Below are 19450 nucleotides of genomic sequence, written 5' to 3'. Positions count from 1 at the left end.
GGAGGCCTAATGGCCGCTGGCTATGCCATCTACAGAAGCCTAGTGGGTCCTGTCAGTCAGGACCCACTATGCTTGCGGTCAGGGAGTAGCTGACCGCTCTAATACGCTGCATTACGCATGTAGTGCAGTGTATTAAAATTCCGATCCGGGCCTCCTGCCTCCAAGTCCCCTAGTGGGACAAAGTAAAAAAAAAAAAAAAAGTTGTGTAAAAAAAAAATTTTTTTAAAAGTAAAAATCCCTCTTTTCCCTTGTCGGTCCTTTTTATTAATAAAAAATAAACCACATATAATTGGTATCGCTGCGTCCGTAACGACCTGTACTACAAAAGTATTTCGTTATCGGTCCCGTGCGGTGAACGCCATAAAACAAAATATTAAACCATACCAGAATAAATTTTTTGGGTCCCGTCACCTCCCAAAAAATTGACTAAAAAGAGATCAAAAAGTCGCATGTACCTAAAATGGTTCTGATTGAAACTACAGTTCGTTATGCAAAAAACAAGTTCTCACTGCTTTCTTCATGGAAAAATAAGTTATGGCTCTTAGAATAAGGCAAATCAAAAAGTTAATGATTTTTTATAAAAAGTATATTGTGCAAACGCCATAAGACAAAAAAATCGCCGTAATCTTATCGCCCCGCAGAATAAAGTGAATGTCCTTTATAGCGAACGCTGTAAAAAACAATAGTAGATTTGCTGTTTTTTAATCAACACGGCTCTTAAAAATAGAATAAAAACTGATCAAAGCCGCATGCACCCCATGAAAACTACAATGAATTCCTCAAGGGGTCTAGTTTCTAAAATGGGGTCACTTTTAAGGGGGGGAGGGGGTGTCCACTGTTTTGGCACCGCAAGACCTCTTCAAACCGGACATGGTGCCTAATAAAAAGGAGACCACTAAATCCTCTAGGTGCTTCAGGCCATTAGCGCACTAGGGCCACGTGTGGGATATTTCTCAAAACTAAAGAATCTGGGCAATAAGTATTGAGCTGCGTTACTTTGGTAAAACCTTCTGTTTTACAGAAAAAATTAAATACAATTTTCCGAAAAAAAAAAAGACATTTGTAAATTTCACCTACTTTGCGTTAAATTCCTGTGAAACACCTAAAGTGTTAATAAACTTTCTAAATGCTGTTTTAAATACTTTGAGGGGTCTAGTTTCTAAAATGGTGTTTGATGGGGGTTTCTAATATATAGGCCCCTCAAAGCAACTTCAGAACTGAACTGGAACCTAAAAAAAAAAAAGAGGCTTATGACATTTTATTCAAAATATGAGAAATTGCAGCTTATGTTCTAAACCTAGAAAAAAAGTGTTCAAAAAATGCTGCTAACGTATAGTAGACATATGGGAGATGTGAACTAATAACTATTTTGGGTGGTATAACCCCCAGATGCATTTAAGTTCAGAAATGTTTAAAGTGTTCTCAATTTTGCTATATTTCCCATATAAACACTGAATATATCGACCAAATTTTACCACCTACATAAAGCCTCATGTCTAGAATCGCTTGGATAGGTTTAAAGAGGCTCTGTCACCAGATTTTGCAGCCCCTATCTGCTATTGCAGCAGATAGGCGCTGCAATGTAGATTACAGTAACGTTTTTATTTTTAAAAAACGAGCATTTTTGGCCAAGTTATGACCATTTTTGTATTTATGCAAATGAGGCTTGCAAAAGTACAACTGGGCGTGTTGAAAAGTAAAAGTACAACTGGGCGTGTATTATGTGCGTACATCGGGGCGTGTTTACTACTTTTACTAGCTGGGCGTTCTGACGAGAAGTATCATCCACTTCTCTTCACAACGCCCAGCTTGTGACAGTGCAGATCTGTGACGTCACTCACAGGTCCTGCATCGTGTCGGCACCAGAGGCTACAGATGATTCTGCAGCAGCATCGGCGTTTGCAGGTAAGTAGCTACATCGACTTACCTGCTAACGCCGATGCTGCTGCAGAATCAACTGAAGCCTCTGGTGCCGATGTGTCCGACACGATGCAGGACCTGTGAGTGACGTCACAGATCTGCACTGCCAGAAGCTGGGCGTTCTGAAGAGAAGTGGATGATACTTCTCGTCAGAAAGCCCAGCTAGTAAAAGTAGTAAACACGCCCCGATGTACGCACATAATACACGCCCAGTTGTACTTTTGCAAGCCTCATTTGCATAAATACGAAAATGGTCATAACTTGGCCAAAAATGCTCGTTTTTAAAAAATAAAAACGTTACTGTAATCTACATTGCAGCGCCGATCTGCTGCAATAGCAGATAGGGGCTGCAAAATCTGGTGACAGAGCCTCTTTAAGCATTCCAGAGGTATTCTCACATAAAGTAAAAATGTCGGATTTGAAAAATGGGCTCTCCGCCTTAAAGAGACTCTGTCACCAGATTATAAGTGCCCTATCTCCTATATAAGGAGATCGGCGCTGTAATGTAGGTGACAGTAATGCTTTTTATTTCGAAAAACGATCTATTTTAAACCACTTTATGAGCGATTTTTAGCTTTATGCTAATGAGTTTCTTAATGCCCAAGAGGGCGTGTTTTTACGTTGGACCAAGTGGGCGTTGTGAAGAGGAGTGTATGACGCTGACCAATCAGCATCATACACTTCTCTCCATTCATTTACACTGCACTAGCGATATCGCTATGTGCAGCTACATACACAAGAACTAACATTACTGCAGTGTCCTGATAATGAGTATACATTACCTCCAACCAGGACGGGATGTTTATTCAGAATCCTGACACTTCTGAATATTTTCTGTGAGATTCCAGCAAGGCAAGCGTAGTCTCGTTTGAAATGACAGGTTACATCGTAAGCTTGCGAGATTACGTTTGCCTTGCTGTAAATTTCAGAGACGCTACAGACGTGTGAGGATTCTGAATAAACATCACGTCCTAGCTGGTGGTAATGTATATTCATTGTCAGGACACTGCAGTATAGTATAGGCAGTGTAAGTGAATGGAGAGAAGTGTATGACGCTGATTCGTCAGCGTCATACACTCCTGTGTACAACGCCCACTTGGTCTAAAGTAAAAACACGCCCACTTGGGCATTAAGAAACTTGTTAGCATAAAGCTAAAAATCGCTCTTAAAATGGATCGTTTTTCTAAATAAAAAGCATTACTGTCACCTACATTATCGCGCCGATCTCCTTATGTAGGAGATAGGGCACTTATAATGTGGTGACAGAGCCTCTTTAAAGGGAATGTGTTGCCAGCAAAACATGTTTTTTTTTTTTTATTAAACATTTAGTGTATAGGTGATTAAACATTATTCACATTTTTTTTATTTTTTTCATGAGTCAGGAAATATTATAAATTAGATTCTAATTTATAATATTTCCCAGTGCTGGTCACTAGATGGAGCTATTCCCAAAATTGCAGCATTGCATGTGGTAAAGCAACCACATTGCTTTTTGCTGCAAAATTTGGAAAAAAGCACTCGCTCTAGTGAGCTCTGAGAATCCCCCCCTCCTTTATCCTGGCTAGTGCCGGGATAAACGAGGGGATTGAACGGTCTAACCTCCTACACTGTGTCGCCATTTTTTGAGCTAACACACAGTGTAGTAGGTTTACATACAGTAGTAAACACACACAAACACGAACATACATAGAAATCTCTTACCTGCTCCTGCCGCCGCGGCTCCCTCCGGCCCGTCCGCTCCGTCTGCTGCCGCTGGTCCAAGTGCACAAGTCCGGAAGCCGCGACCGGAAGTAGTAATCTTACTGTCCGCCCGCGACTTCCGGTCCACAGGAAAATGGCGCCGGACGGCGCGCATTTCAAATTGGACTGTGTGGGAGCGGCGCATGCGCAGTTCCCACACAGATGGCGTACACATAAGTGGATGGGACGGGACCCGTTCGCAGTCCCTATGGGACTGTGGCTGCCGTATTCCATGTCTGTATGTGTCGTTAATCGACACATACAGAAATGGAAAAAAAAATGGCAGCCCCCATAGGGAAGAAAAAGTGTAAAAATAAGAAAAAGTAACACACAAACACACAAATTAATCCAAACGTTTTTAATAAAGCATTAACATCTTTAACATATTAAAAAAAAAATTGTGATGACACTGTTCCTTTAAGGCCCAATCTAGGCTGCGTTCTTAAAGAGGCTCTGTCACCAGATTTTGCAACCCCTATCTGCTATTGCAGCAGATAGGCGCTGCAATGTAGATTACAGTAACGTTTTTATTTTTAAAAAAACGAGCATTTTTGGCCAAGTTATGACCATTTTTGTAGTTATGCAAATGAGGCTTGCAAAAGTCCAAGTGGGTGTGTTTAAAAGTAAAAGTCCAAGTGGGCGTGTATTATGTGCGTACATCGGGGCGTTTTTAATACTTTCACTAGCTGGGCGCTCTGAAGAGAAGTAACATCCTCTTCTCTTCAGAACGCCCAGCTTCTGACAGTGCAGATCTGTGACGTCACTCACAGGTCCTGCATCGTGACGGCCACATCGGCACCAGAGGCTACAGTTGATTCTGCAGCAGCATCAGCGTTTGCAGGTAAGTCGATCTTACCTGCAAACGCTGATGCTGCTGCAGAATCAACTGTAGCCTCTGGTGCCGATGTGGCCGTCACGATGCAGGACCTGTGAGTGACGTCACAGATCTGCACTGTCAGAAGCTGGGCGTTCTGAAGAGAAGAGGATGTTACTTCTCTTCAGAGCGCCCAGCTAGTGAAAGTATTAAAAACGCCCCGATGTACGCACATAATACACGCCCACTTGGACTTTTACTTTTAAACACACCCACTTGGACTTTTGCAAGCCTCATTTGCATAACTACAAAAATGGTCATAACTTGGCCAAAAATGCTCGTTTTTTAAAAATAAAAACGTTACTGTAATCTACATTGCAGCGCCTATCTGCTGCAATAGCAGATAGGGGTTGCAAAATCTGGTGACAGAGCCTCTTTAAAGGAACAGTGTCATCGCAAATAATTTTTTTATATGTTAAAGATGTTAGTGCTTTAATAAAAACGTTTATATTCATTTGTGTGTTTGTGTTTTACTGTTTCTTATTTTTACACTTTTTCTTCCCTATGGGGGCTGCCATTTTTTGTTCCATTTCTGTGTGTGTCGATTAACGACACACACAGACATGGAATACGGCAGCCACAGTCCCATAGGGACTGCGAACGGCTCCCGTCCCATTGACTGCCGTGTACGGCGTCTGTGTGGGAACTGCGCATGCGCCGCTCCCACACAGTCCTATTCGAAATTGGCGCCGTCCGGCGCCATTTTCCTGTGGACCGGAAGTCGCGGCCGGACAGTAATATTACTACTTCCGGTCGCGGCTTCCGGACTTGTGCACATGGAACAGCGGCAGCAAACGGAGCGGACGGGCCGGAGGGAGCCGCGGCGGCAGGAGCAGGTAAGAGATTTCAATGTATGTTAGTGTTTGTGTGTTTACTACTGTATGTAAACCTACTACACTGTGGGTTACCTCAAAAAATGGCGACACACAGTGTAGGAGGTTAAACCTTTCAAACCCCTCGTTTATCCCGGCACTAGCCAGGATAAAGGAGGGGGGGATGCTGAGAGCTCACTAGAGCGAGGGCTTTTAACCCAATGTTGCAATGCTGCAATTTTGGGAACAGCCCCATCTAGTGACCAAAAATGGGTAGTATTATAAATTAGAAATTTATAATATTTCCTGGCTCGTGCCAAAAAAAATAAAAAAATTTGAACAATGTTTAATCACCCACACACTAAATGTTTAATTTTTTAAAAAAAAACATGTTTTTCTGGCAACACCATCCCTTTAAGGGGTTAAGGTAGTGTTGAAAAAAAAGTCTGCTGATGACTTGTATTACATTCCTAAGATAGGGTGCAGCTTGGGAAAGTGGCTCTAAAGCTGGGTGGAAGGAGGTTATCACACTGGTCTGCACGCTGATGTGACTGGTGTATTTGGCGACTTTAATGTGACTATTTTAAAACCTGATCATTAAACTTGTCTTTTAATCCTGGCAAGACAAAACATTCCATGAAACAACAAGTGATCATCTGGTCTCCATTCCCAGGGGATAGAGCTGGCTGATCCAGCTTGGTCAGGTCACTCTATAGTGAGGTGTCCAATGATGAATTATAAAGTTGTATTTCTTTTTGTTTTGTAAGATTTTTAAAAATGCTGCCCATTTCCTTGGTAGGTATGTTCCAGCGTTTAGACAAGCTGCGTAAAACAGGCTTTGCCAGCGTTATCCTGTTTGGGGCCAACAATGACAGCTCAATCTCTGGCATGTGGGTGTTCAGAGGCCAGGATTTGGCATTCAAAGTAAGTTTCTGAGAATTGGTCTGAATGTTGTATTTTTGGCACAATGGACATTTCCTGACATTTCACACTTTAATCGACAGCTCTATTTTAGGCACGAATTTAAAAACACCGCCAAATCTTTTCTTATATTTACTAGCTCCTTGCATGGTTTCACATTGCAGCTAGATGTTTCTAAGATCTCCTAGCACAAGCCTGTAGAATGCTTATGTACCAGAGGTTAAAGAGGCTCTGTCACCAGTTTATCAAATCTCTATCTCCTATTGAATGTGATGGGCGCTGCAATGTAGATAACAGCAGTGTTTTTGTTTTTTTTTTAAACTATAATTTTTGCCTAAGTTATGAGCAATTTTATATTTATGCAAATGAGCTTTTCAATGGACAACTGGGCATCTTTTCTCGTTTTACCAACTGGGCGTGTATTGTATTTTTCACAATACACTGTGGGTGACGTCACGCTGTGTGTCTGGAGTGAAAGAAGCTGGCTGGGAATTATGACGTCACCCACAGGTCCTTCAACCTTGGCGTCGGAAGAGAGAAGACACATCGGCTCCAGGCGTCAGAGTACAGTGCAGGGTATGTGCAGGTAAGCATAGCAAACTCCCTAGAGACGTGCATATTAACCTTTTGGACGCCTGGAGCCCATGTGTCTTCTCTATCCGACGACAAGGTTGAAGGACCTGTGGGTGACGTCACGCTGTGTCTGCTGTGAAAGAAGCTGGGTGGGAACGATGAGAAGTGTATGACGCTGATTTGTCAGCGTCATACACTTCTATTCACAACGCCCAGTTGGTAAAAACACAATACACGCCCAGTTGTCCATTGAAAAGCTCATTTGCATAAATATATAAAATGATGGCAAAGTTTTTTGTTTTTTTTTAAAACTTATCTACATTGCAGCGCCCATCACATTCAATAGGAGATAGGGATTTGATAATCTGGTGACAGAGCCTCTTTAACGCTAAGGCCGGGTTTAGAGTATGTTCACACGCTTAACAAAAAAACGTCCGTAAAATACAGAGCTGTTTTAAAGGGAACCAGCCTCTGATTTTCAGTTGTTTTTTTTTTTTTTTTTATGCATAAAGCGTTTTTTTTTTTTTTTTACAGCCTTTTTTCAGAGCTGTTTTTCTATTGACCAATGAAAAACTGCTCGAAAAACGGCTCAAGAAGTGACATGCACTTCTTCTTTACGTGGGTGTTTTTTTTTTGTTTTTCTTTACGCTCCGTTTTTAAAAACTACCATGTAAAAAAATGCCCTGTGGGAACGAAACTGGTTTTCCCATAGAAATCAATGGGCAGATGTTTGAAGGTGCTCAGCCTCTGTATTTTCAGCTGTTTTTTGGGGCGTTTATGGCTGTGTAAAAATCACACAGCATCTCCAACCTGGAACGTGGTGAGGTCTTTCGACCTGAACTTTCGCAGTGGCAAAAGCACTGGGGAGAAGAAAGACAAAGAAAAGATCATACTTGCCTCTTCCCTTCGCATAGTCTGGCCTCCTGGGATGACATTGCAAGCCATGTGATGCTGCAGCCTGTGAAGTCACATGGGATGAAATGTCACCGCAGGAGGCCGGACTGCGGGAAGGAGACTTTTGGGTAAGTTATCTTTTTTTTTCATTTTTTTTTTTCTCCTCCGCTTAGTTTTTTTGCAGTAGATACTCTGCGGCAAAAGTTGTAACACTTGGCTTTCTATTGCAAGTTATTCATCCTCATTGAATTCAGTGGGGAAAAGCCACAACAGAAAGTCAACGAAAACGCAGCATAAATTCACATACTGCAGAATTACATTCTGCACTGCGGGTCAATTTATTAAGGTTTATGCCGCGGTTTATGCCCCCCGCCTTGGGCAAGAGATTTTCTAAATCTCGTCTACTTTGCTGCTACCGTAAATGCTGTGGAATTTCTGCGCAAAATTCCGTTGCAAAGACTGCAGCTTTAGGCCGAGTTCCACGTAGCGTAAACGCTGCAGAGACTATGGCAGACATTTGTCAGGTAAAGGCCATCTGCCATGACATCTTAAAGGGAATGTGTCTCTAGAATTTTTCTTTTTTTTTTTTAGTTAAACAATTAATATTTAGGTGATTACACATTGTTTTAATTTTTTCACAAGTCTGGAAATATTATAAATTGGATTCTAATTTATAACGTTTCTATGTGCTGGCCACTAGAGGGAGCAGTTCCCAAAATTGCAGCATGGTCAATGTGGTAAAGCAACCTCATTGCTTTATGATGCAAATTTGGGGTAGACACTAGTGTCCTCACACAATTCCCCCCCCCCTCCCTTATTCTGGCTCGTGCCAGGAGAAGGAGGGGGTTGAATCTTCAGACCTCCTACACTGTGTGCCATTTTCTGAGCAACTGCAGTGTAGGAGGATTAGATACAGGGCTCATCAGACAGTATCACACGAACATTATACACACATCACATACACAAACATAAATTACCTGCTCCTGCCGCCTACGCTCCTATTCAGTTGTTTTTTTTAAAACTTTTTATTAAGAACTGTTGCAGTAACAAGTATAAAATCAGTCACACATCTCTGACTGTAAAATATACGCTCCTATTCCTTGCACCTTCACTTCCTTGACCATATGGCCGGAAGTAGTCATCTTACTGTCCGGCAACGGCTTCCGGTCCACATGAAAATGGCGCCGGATTTCACTCAGCGAACGAGCTTCATTTTGGTCTGTTTGAGCGGCGCATGCGCCGTTCCCACACAGATAGCGTACGCTGCAGAGAATGGAACGGCTACCGTTAGCATTCTCTATGGGGTTGTATGTGCCATATTCCATCTCTGTATGTGTCGTTAATCGACACAGATGAAAAAAAATGGCAGCCCCCATAGAGAAGTAAAAAGTAGAACACGAGAACACAAATAAAATTTATGTTAATATCATATTAAAAACAATATGATATGAATTATTTTTTAACACCTTCAAGTGATACTTGGCAAATGGACTATTTGTTGGTTATTTTACACCTAAATCTTTTTCTTCACAGCTGAGTGAGGATTGGCAAATAGACTATGAATCTTACAACTGGAGAAAGCTGGACTCTGATAGTGAGGAGTGCAAAACCCTGGTGAAAGAGTATTTCTGCTGGGAAGGAGAATTCAAGCATGTGGGCAAACCCTTCAACCAGGGCAAAATCTTCAAGTGAGGACCCTGGGGAGGAAGAGAGGAGATGTCTGTCCTTTTGAAGAGTGTGCTATTAACTGTTCTCTTCAAACACAACACTCAGACCTTTTAACTTAAGACGGCAAACACAAAAAATAAAAAGTCAAACCTCTGCTGTCATGTCGCAGTTTTTCTGTTTTTCTCTCCATGAAGTTTATCTATTGAACATACCTTGCACACAATTTTTTGCAAGCAGTTGCGCTATAAAATGGTAGATGCAGAGACAAACTTGCAGTTAACAGGAGTGAAGCCTGGAGGTTCCTTGCGCAGTAGGTTTTCAGAGTCGATCCTAAAGGAGGCAGTAGGAGTGTGAAACTTTTCTTTTAACCACGCTGTCTCTAAAAATGCATTACAAACTGCATTGTATGAACCAGGCCTAAATTGGATCTCCAAGCCCCAATTTCTGAGATGTAAGAAATAGAAATGGTAACCAAACATTACGCGATAAAAAATGTGCATAATTTTTAAGCCAACTGGGCTCCTGCTTGAAAGGAAAATAATAATCCATTAACCTCAGGTAGAAAGAATAAGCGCATTATTGCACATTGCAGTACTCAAACTGTCCAAATGGGGTCACTGCTATGGTCAAAGTAGGAATTCTTTACACGTGCCACATACCAGCAACCTCTACGGAGCTCCTTTCAAAGAAATCCGTGTAAGCTCTTCACGCCTTAGCCCATGTACACATGCATTAGGAAACTTCTAAATGAGAAGACAAACGTGCCTAGCAAAATTATAGCTGTAATGCCATTTGTGGAGGGGTTTGTCCAGGCTTATATCATTTTTGGTTTTATACAGATTTAGCTTTAATTTTGTATTACGAAGGGAGTCATTTTTCATGTGCAATGTGGCTGACCAAGTGTACACAATGCAGCAGAGGCTACACCATTACATTGCCTACCTGTACATTGTGCAAAGCACCACATCCTAAAGACTTGGATGTGGCAGCTGTTTGTTTGCAGTAGAATGTTAATACTGCAAATCTCCAGTCAGATGACATGAAGAATTACATTTCTAATACAGACTGTTTGGAACGTTAACGCCTTAACGACCACTCACTGTCTTTTAACGGCAGATGGTGCATGTGTTTCGCCTACAGCGACGTCTTTTTGCTTCGCTGTAGAAGAAGCTGATGAGCGCTCATCCTAGGAGCTGTAGATTACAACTCCTGATCTTAGAGCAGCTTGCTGAACACAGCTGGGGGCCGAAAACATTCCAACCCCAGCTGTTCAACTCTGATCGCCGTGGCATGATCAAAGAACTCTCCTCTTGAATCTTGCCATTGGAAACCTGGTGATGTGATCAAAGACAAGGGAATCCCTCTGCTGTCAGCCCAGGGGACCTATAAAGGACCCCAGGGCTGTCTGTTCAGTTTGACACCGTGTGCCCTAACAGCAGCCTATGTGCTGCCCTAACAGCAGGCAAAGTGAAAATATAATGTATTGGCATACCAGAGTATGTGAATACACAAAGTAGACAATAGTTGTAAATAAAGTTATACCTTAATGGGATTAAAAAAATAATATCCCAAACAGTCATTTAGCATAAAATATGTTATGGCCCCTAGGTTACATAACAAAAAACCTACACATGCTAGGTATCTACACAACCGTAATAACCTGAAGAATTAATTTAACAGGTTATGTTGTGTGAGCAGGTGCTTACAATAATAGCCACTCCCACTAGTCTTGAGGGGAGTGGCGTGTGGTGCATGGGATGTGTAGTAAAAAAAAATAATGAATAGTGTGTGTGCAAGTGATAATAGGGGTGAAATATAGGGGGCAGTAATGAGGAAAGTGCATGGGGTGCCAGTGTGTGAAACATGGAGGGATAGTGTGTAGGTCATGAGGCGCAGCGTGTATAGCCAGGTAGAAGCCTATTTGTGACGCCTTGATAATTCATAGAGCGGGCTACCCTGCTTACTATGTCAAACAGCACACCATACTCTCCCAGCATCATTTTTCATTATTACTTATATTTGCGTCTTATGGACACAGCCGGGTTTTTCATGCTGGGAGAGTATGGTGTGCTGTTTGACATAGTAAGCAGGGTAGCCCGCTCTATGAATTGTCAAACAGCACACCATACTCTCCCAGCATGAAAAACCCGGCTGTGTCCATAAGAAGCAAATATAAGTAATAATGAAAAATGATGCTGGGAGAGCATGGTGTGTTGTTGTTTGACATAGTAAGCAGGGTAGCCCGCTCTATGAATTATCAAGGCGTCACAAATAGGCTTCTACCTGGCTATACACGCTGCGCCTCATGACCTGCACACTATCCCTCCATGTTTCACACACTGGCACCCCATTATTCATTTATCTTTATTTATGCACTTTACTCATTACTGCCCCCTATATTTCACACCTATTATCACTTGCACATACACTATTGATGACCTGGCTGTGTCCATTTGTAAGTATGGCCTTTTTTCGGTGTTTTTGTGTATGTCCCCTTGTTTTTATCTGTTAGGTTATTTTGTGTGAAACAAACAAAATAAACAAGAAAAATGATTGCGAGAATGGCTTTTTCTTGCACTCACGTTGTACAGATAATTTTTTTTTTTTCTACCCCCGAACTGCGGGGAGAAAAAAAATAATATAACGCTGCATAAAATGAGGCCTCTTACAGCCACGTCAATGAAAAAATAAAGTTATGGGTGCTGAAATGCAGAGGTGCAAAAACAGAAAAATTTATCTGGTTATTCAAGCCTGGTCATTAACCACTTCCGGACCACCCATGAGCTATAAACGTCCGGGTGGTCTGCAGTTAACTCTGCAGGGCTGTTCCAGAACGTCCTGCAGAGTTAGCAGGTTTGCTGCTCCCCGGCGGCCTTTATCTCCGTGATACAGCTGTCTCATGGAACTTTAACTAGAGACCACTCAGGGTGGTGTCTGGTCATGTCATCGCTGTGACAACCTGCCTCAACGATCACATTGCTCCTAACAGCAGCGCTTACATGCCGACTGTGACGAGCTCTGATACGAGACAGCTGATATCACGGAGCTTTCACCCGGAGATCATTCAGTGAGGATGCCGGTCATGTGATTGCTGTGACAGGCTGTCACAGCGATCACATTGCTACTCCCAGCAGCGCTTGTGCGCCGACAGGCGCTCCGCTATGTGAACGCTGTGACAGCCTGTCATAGCGATCACATCCATGCCGAAGGTAAGGGGCTCCATGATACAGCTGTCTAGACAGCTGTATCACCGAGCTTCGAAGTGGTCTCTCGTCAGGTGATGGCTGTGACTGCCTGTCACAGCGATCACCAGTTGAATCTTCTTCCTCTCTGGCAGACTGCCAGAGAGGAGAAGAATAATGTAATGTAAAAAAAAACCAAAAAAAACTTTTTCTTTTTGCAAAAAACTGTGAACTAGGCCTCAAATCTCACATTTCTGACAGACAATAGTCGGCCATCATAAACTCGTTTGCTTAAATTTTTATAACAATTCTTGGCCGAAAGGGTCAGCTGTGTACGGGCAGCTATAGAGCAGGTAGATGCGCCAAATTTATCAGTGGCGCAAGTTGTATGATAAGTTTAGCACATATTGCTAACCATGTTAGAAACTCTTCCTTATACCACCTCTTGGTTGATGGAGTTATTTATTTCATGCTGGAACAGGAAAGGGCCTTACCTAGACTGTTGCTACAAATTTAGATACTCACAATTGTCTAAAGCCCTCTGCACAGGTTGTGGATTTGTTGTAGATTTGCCGTTCAGTTTGCGGGCGGATTACTACTGCAGGAGACAATGGGATTTTAAAAAGTCTCATCCACGTGCTGCTGCACAATTACCGCATGGAAATCGGCACATGCTGTGGATTTTCAATTCTGCAGAATGCTTATTCTGTTCTGTGGATTTCACCCTTTTCAATGTAGAAGGGGTGAAATCCACCACAAAATCTGCACATTACACGTGTGGATTTTGCGGCGGAAATGATGCTGATATGCTGGAAAATCGACAAAAAAAATCTACGTGTGTGAGTACCTAAAATGTCTGTATATACCATTCACTGGTAATAAGGGGACTATCCCAAAACCACCCTGAAGAGCAGTCCTGAACCATTATTGCGCCTCCACCAATTTATACAGTAGGTGCAATGTATTCTTTTGGGTAGCGTTCTCCTGGAATCCATCATACCCAGATTTATCCGTCAGACTGCCAGATCGTGAAATGTGATTCATTTCAGAGAACACGCTTCCACTGTTTCAGAGACCGGTGGCAGTGTGATTTACACCACTCCAGCTGACACTAGGCATTCCGCATGGTGATCTTAGGCTTGTGTGCAGCTGCTTGACAATGAAAAGACATTTCATGAAGCTCCCGATGCACAGTTCTTGTGCTGCTGTAACTTTCAGAGCAAAGGCACCCAAAAACAATCATGCGACAGCAGGTCACACAAATCTTGCAACTTGATGTTGCGTTACCAAAGTGGCTATGTAACTGTAGCCTTAGAGCTTGTGTCTGTGGATCAAGTCCCCTGTAGCAGTGAGAGGGTTAACTGATGTGTTCAAATTGCAAGCATGGATGTCCAGATGATTGGCCTGGCAAATAGGGCTGTTGTACTGAATTGTTCTATATCTACAGCTTAGCTGAAGCAATTCTGTTTGATATATTATGTTCCATGTGGCTAACAAATGCCTTCTATGTCCTCTAACATCTGATCTCATGTTGGATCAAGGCTGTTAGGGTAAGTTCACACAGGGCGGATACGCTGCGTAAAAGCTAGGGAATGTTGGGCGAAAAAAATACATTTTCGACTGAAATGTCCGCTGCAGGAAAATTGCACCTGAAATAAAACCAACATTCGTACTTACGTAGCCATGGCGACAGCTTGTGATTGGTTGCAGCGGTCACATGGGGTGAAATGTCATCCCAGGAGGCCAGCCTGAACAAAAAAACAACACAGAATTCTGGGTAAGCATAAGATATATATTTTTTTTCTGCCTCTGAATCGCTGCTTTAAAAAACGCAACATCTGATATTTGTTGCGGGTTTTACCTTTCCATTGAACTCAATGGGGAAGACCCGCAACGAATAAGCAGCGTTTACGCAAATACAATTGACATACTGCGGATTAAAATAACGCAAACCGCAGCATTTACGCAGTGTGCTGATGAGATTTGTTCAAATCTTATCCACTTTGCTGCTACTGTATTATACTGTGGATTTTCCGCAACAAAATCAGATGTGGAAAATTTGCGGTATTTACGCTATGTGTGAACTTAACCTTATTGTTTTCCTTGCAGGCACACCCTGTGCTTCTCTAATATAAAACATCTACTGGCGTGGCCGGATGTAGAGCGGAGTAGCAGCAGGAAAAGTTAGCTCTGTGCATCAGTGGGACAAAACGGCTCAAAGCAGGCACGTAACTGCCAAAATAACCACCTTACCTACTCTCACTAATCGGCGGTTAATCCAGTGCATCAGCCGAAATGACCAGGACGAGACGAAAGCTGGGAAGCCCGGCCAAACTTACCTCCTTCTCAAGCGTGGCACAGAACCAAGATGGCGCCGGACCGCATGGTGCATCGGCCTCCACCTTGCAAGAGGGAAATCCTCGGTCGTCTCCTCGTGACAACGTGGCTAGAAGTGTGAGGATCCCGCTCCCGACTCTTCAGCAGTCCGGTCAAGGTGAGATCTCCAGACAATCTCCTCTGTCTCTCCAGAATCGCTGCAGCAAGTCTATGGGGGAATTTGCTGCCACATCTTCCCCAGGCAGTGATGCTCCCTTGCACTCCATGTCTTCAACAGAGCCTCCTGTCACTATCTGATATGAAATGCCTGCTGAATGAGTTAAAAGAAACTATACATGCAGACATTCATGGTGCAATATCATCTCTTCTCACTGAACTGAGAAAGAACGGCACATTTAGAGGACAAGATGGAGGATTTCACCACAGCTCCTAATAGTTTGGTGGACGCTCATAATTCTGCAGAAGATGATTTAGCACTTATCAGGCTGAACTTAGCTGACCTAGAAGACCGTTCTAGGCGGAATAATATTCGATTCAGGAATATACCTGAAAATATTACAGATGACAAGCTAAGAGTATATTTAGCTGATTTATTTACAGCATTGATTTCCAACGCCTTGGAAAGGGATCTACTAATTGATAGGGCCCACAGGGTCCCTAAAGCCATACCTCCCAACCGTCCCGGATCCGGCGGCACAGTCCTGGTTTCTCACCGCTGTCCCGCGGTCCCGTTGCTGCAGCTCTATCAAAACAGCTGATCGCTGCTGATAGGCGCCCTGTGTGCCGGACGTCTGCAGCAGCGATCAGAAGAAGGCAGGAGTCTTGCGGCGGTGTTCTGACTGGGATAGATGCCTGCCCGGGAGTGGACCAGTCCAGTCACCTGACCTGTCATCTGACCTCACCGGTCGGATGACTGGACTGGTCCACTCTCGGGCCGGCATCGACACCAGTGAGAACGCCGCGGCAAGACTCCTGCCTTCTTCTGACGGTGAGTGACATCAAAGCAGAGCGGAGAGTTGTAGCAGTAGGGCCGGCTACCTCTACCGCTCTCCGCTCTGGCGGCATTGTGGCACAAAGTATAAGGGGGTTGTGTGGCACTATGTACAAGGGGGGATGGGGGTTGTGTGGCACTATGTACAATGGGGAGGGGGGTTGTGTGGCACTATGTACAAAAGGGGGGCTGTGTGTGGAGCTATCTACAGGGGGCTGTGTGTGGAGCTATCTACAGGGGGCTGTGTGTGGAGCTATCTACAGGGGGCTGTGTGTGGAGCTATCTACAGGGGGCTGTGTGTGGAGCTATCTACAGGGGGCTGTGTGTGGAGCTATCTACAGGGGGCTGTGTGGAGCTATCTACAGGGGGGCTGTGTGTGGAGCTATCTACAGGGGGGCTGTGTGTGGCGCTATCTACAGGGGGGATGTGTGTGGCGCTATCTACAGGGGGCTGTGTGTGGAGCTATCTACAAGGGGGCTGTGTGTGGAGCGATTTACAAGGGAGCACATGTGGATGATTTTTCCATTGACTGGTAGCAAAGTTACACAACTGGAAAAAAAAATTCCCATCATGTAACTCTGCTACCTGTCAGCTGAAAAGTCATCCACCACAGGGTCTCCCTCTTGACTTTCATTGTTCTCTGCCTTTTGCTTTGTCCTGCAGCTGCTGCTGCCGTGATGAGCAAATGTTATACCCAAGATAGGAAAAGTAATATAAAGACGACATAACCAGATCCATAATATCTGTGATATCCAGACAGTCTAGAGATCCGCAGTGAGAATATGATCTTGTTATTTGAAGAAGGATCTGGCCGTGATTTGATGTGTTTATGCGGGATATTGGGCGTGGTTAGGGGGCGTGGCTTAAAATGCACCTCTTTTCCGAATTCAAAAGTTGGGAGGTATGCTAAACCCAGACACCTGGCTCTTGCAATTCCTCGGGATGTTCTGGCTAGAATACATTTTTTTCATTTAAAAAATGCGCTACTGAAGGCTGCAGCCACTACAAAGATTCGTCCTGAAAGGTTTCAAGATATTTCATTGTATGCAGATTTATCAATAGCCACACGAGCCAGAAGACGAGAATTTGCTCCATTCACCCAGGTTTTGAGACAACATAATATACCCTATAAGTGGGGTTTTCCAGTCAAGTTGATAATCTGGCATAATGGAACGACTCACTCTATTTCCTCTCTTAAAGAAACAGCCAGTTTACGGAAGCAATGGTCTCTAGAAGTCCCATTAGATGGCGACAACAAATCACCAAAAAGAAAGAAACCAGCTTCTATTCAACAAGGATGGTTCACTGAAGAATGTCATGAAGCTTCTTCTACTCCAGCTACTTGAAATGTAGTAAAACAAATTTTGGAGATTTAAATTGTTGCGATACTTACTTTTTGAAAAGATACCTGCTCTTTTCACTTCAACTACTTCATGTATCCTGCTGATGCACACCTTATTTTGTTTTTTTTCTCTTTTGATCTTGTACTTCCAGACCCCTTGATGTCAAGTGACTATCCTAGGATGTCCAGACGGGTTCACTTAGAACAAATACTTTTTTACCCAAAATTTTCAGATATTTGGGATGTTTTTCAACTGTTAATGTTTTTTTTTTTTCGATTACTTCCATGGTATTTTCTTAGACAATTAATGCTGCATTTACACTTGAAACTTCTGTATGCGAGATGTGTTTTCATTAAGCAATGCGATGTCACCAGTAACTCTCATAGTTATACCTATAGCATATGTAAAATTCTCAAAATGGTTATTAAGATATGCACTTTGAATGTTAAAGGTCTCAATAGCCCTTTTAAGAGGTCTCTGTTTTGGAAAGAATGCGTTAAACAAAAATGTGACATAATTTGTGCCCAAGAAACTCACTTAAATGAAGGTGATGCCCCTAGAATATGTAATAGATATTTCCCGCATATATTTTACTCTCATGCAACGGAAAAATAAAGGGAGTTTTGATAGCTTTCAGAGATACTGTTGCATTTCAACTAACATCTCTGATATCGGACACAGGGGGTAGATATTTGGTGAGTATATGTCCCACTAACAATGCACCATTTACCATAGTTAATATTTACGCACCCCACACTCATCAACATAAATTTCCGAAAAAAAATATTCTACTGTATATAGTTCAGTCAAAGAAAAAAGGCAACTTTAATAATTTGTGGAGATTTTAATAGGACTATAGATCCTATTCTTGATAGAAATCCCTCCCGTCCTAGAGACAATAATTGCGACCTTCGTAACTTGTTACATGCAGAAGAATTATATGATGCGTGGAGAGTCACTCACGCATCTGCAAAAATTATACTTTTTTTTTCTAATCCACATAATACATATTCTCGTATAGATTTGATTCTAGTGGATAAATGGTTATTACAGAAAATATCATGCTCAAAAATTTATACGATCACGTGGTCAGACCATGCATTACATTTCAAGAATCCTTTAACTCTCCTCCAACATCCCCCTGGAGATTAAATAATTATCTTCTCAACAACGAGTCATATGTATCTATCATAGAAAATGCACTGTCAGTACTGTTTAATGAAAAATATTCAGACGACATCTCTAAAACTGCCTTATGGTGCGCCCACAAGGCTGTTATAAGAGGTCACTTTCTCAAATTAACAGCGCTAGAAAAACGATCCAGATTGGCTAATGTTGAAGAACTTACAGACAAATTATCTATTCTAGAAAATAAAAATAAATTTAACATTTCGCCTAAAGTAACAGAAGAAATTAAATCCCTTTGTCATTAACTTTATCTTACCCTTCAAAATAAGTATGAACTCCATCTCCGGAAAGCTAAACTTACAAACTATTGTCAAAATAACAAAGCTTCCAAACTTTTGGCGAACAAATTAAAGAAAAAAGGTGCCAAATCCAGAATCCCTTACCTTTTAGATAAAAACAAACAAAAACTCCTTAACCCTCTTGATATTGCCAACGAATTTACTAGTTATTATTCCTCTTTATACAATTTACAAGATGGTCCCAATACTCCTCAACCATCTCTGGAAGGCATAAAGGAATTCTTGGGTGGTATGGAATTGCCTCTACTTACTGTTGATCAATTGAAGATCCTGAACAGGGACCTCTCAGATAGGGAAATTACAGAGGTTGTAAAGTCTTTGAAACTCAACAAATCTCCTGGACCTGACGGGCTCCCGAATGAATATTATAGAAAATTTTCTCACATATTGTTTCCTTATCTATTACGTCTAACTAATATTGTGTCTACTGGTAACACTCCAAGTAAGATGCTTCATGCAATAATTGTTACCCTTCCTAAACCAGGGAAATCTCCAGATTCACCTGCAAACTTCAGACCAATATCCTTATTAAACTCTGATCTTAAAATAATGGCCAAATTGATGTCGAATAGACTCACAAACATTCTTCTTTCAATTGTTCACTCCGACCAAGTGGGCTTTATTAAAGGTCGTCAAACTTTGGATGGTACGAGGAGATTTGTTGACGTAATGGATGTTGTGCATTCTCGTCGGACGCCTTCTTTGCTC

At 42.4% G+C, this 19450-nt stretch overlaps 1 protein-coding gene across 1 annotated transcript in view; it reads left to right on the top strand.

Moving 5' to 3' along the window:
- The window catches only part of EEF1G (eukaryotic translation elongation factor 1 gamma), a 37447-nt gene extending 27892 nt beyond the window's left edge, over positions 1–9555 (top strand). The window contains exons 9-10 of the mRNA XM_075837312.1: positions 6146–6270; positions 9268–9555. Of these exons, the coding sequence (XP_075693427.1) occupies positions 6146–6270; positions 9268–9426 (284 nt within the window). The 3' untranslated portion in view covers positions 9427–9555. The remainder of the gene's footprint in view (positions 1–6145; positions 6271–9267) is intronic.
- Positions 9556–19450: the final 9895 nt, after the last annotated feature.

Source organism: Rhinoderma darwinii, chromosome 9, assembly GCF_050947455.1.
Source record: "Rhinoderma darwinii isolate aRhiDar2 chromosome 9, aRhiDar2.hap1, whole genome shotgun sequence".
Classification (NCBI taxonomy): domain Eukaryota; kingdom Metazoa; phylum Chordata; class Amphibia; order Anura; family Rhinodermatidae; genus Rhinoderma; species Rhinoderma darwinii.
Note: the sequence above shows the minus strand (reverse complement) of the source record. Positions and strands in the feature narration are given on the sequence as shown.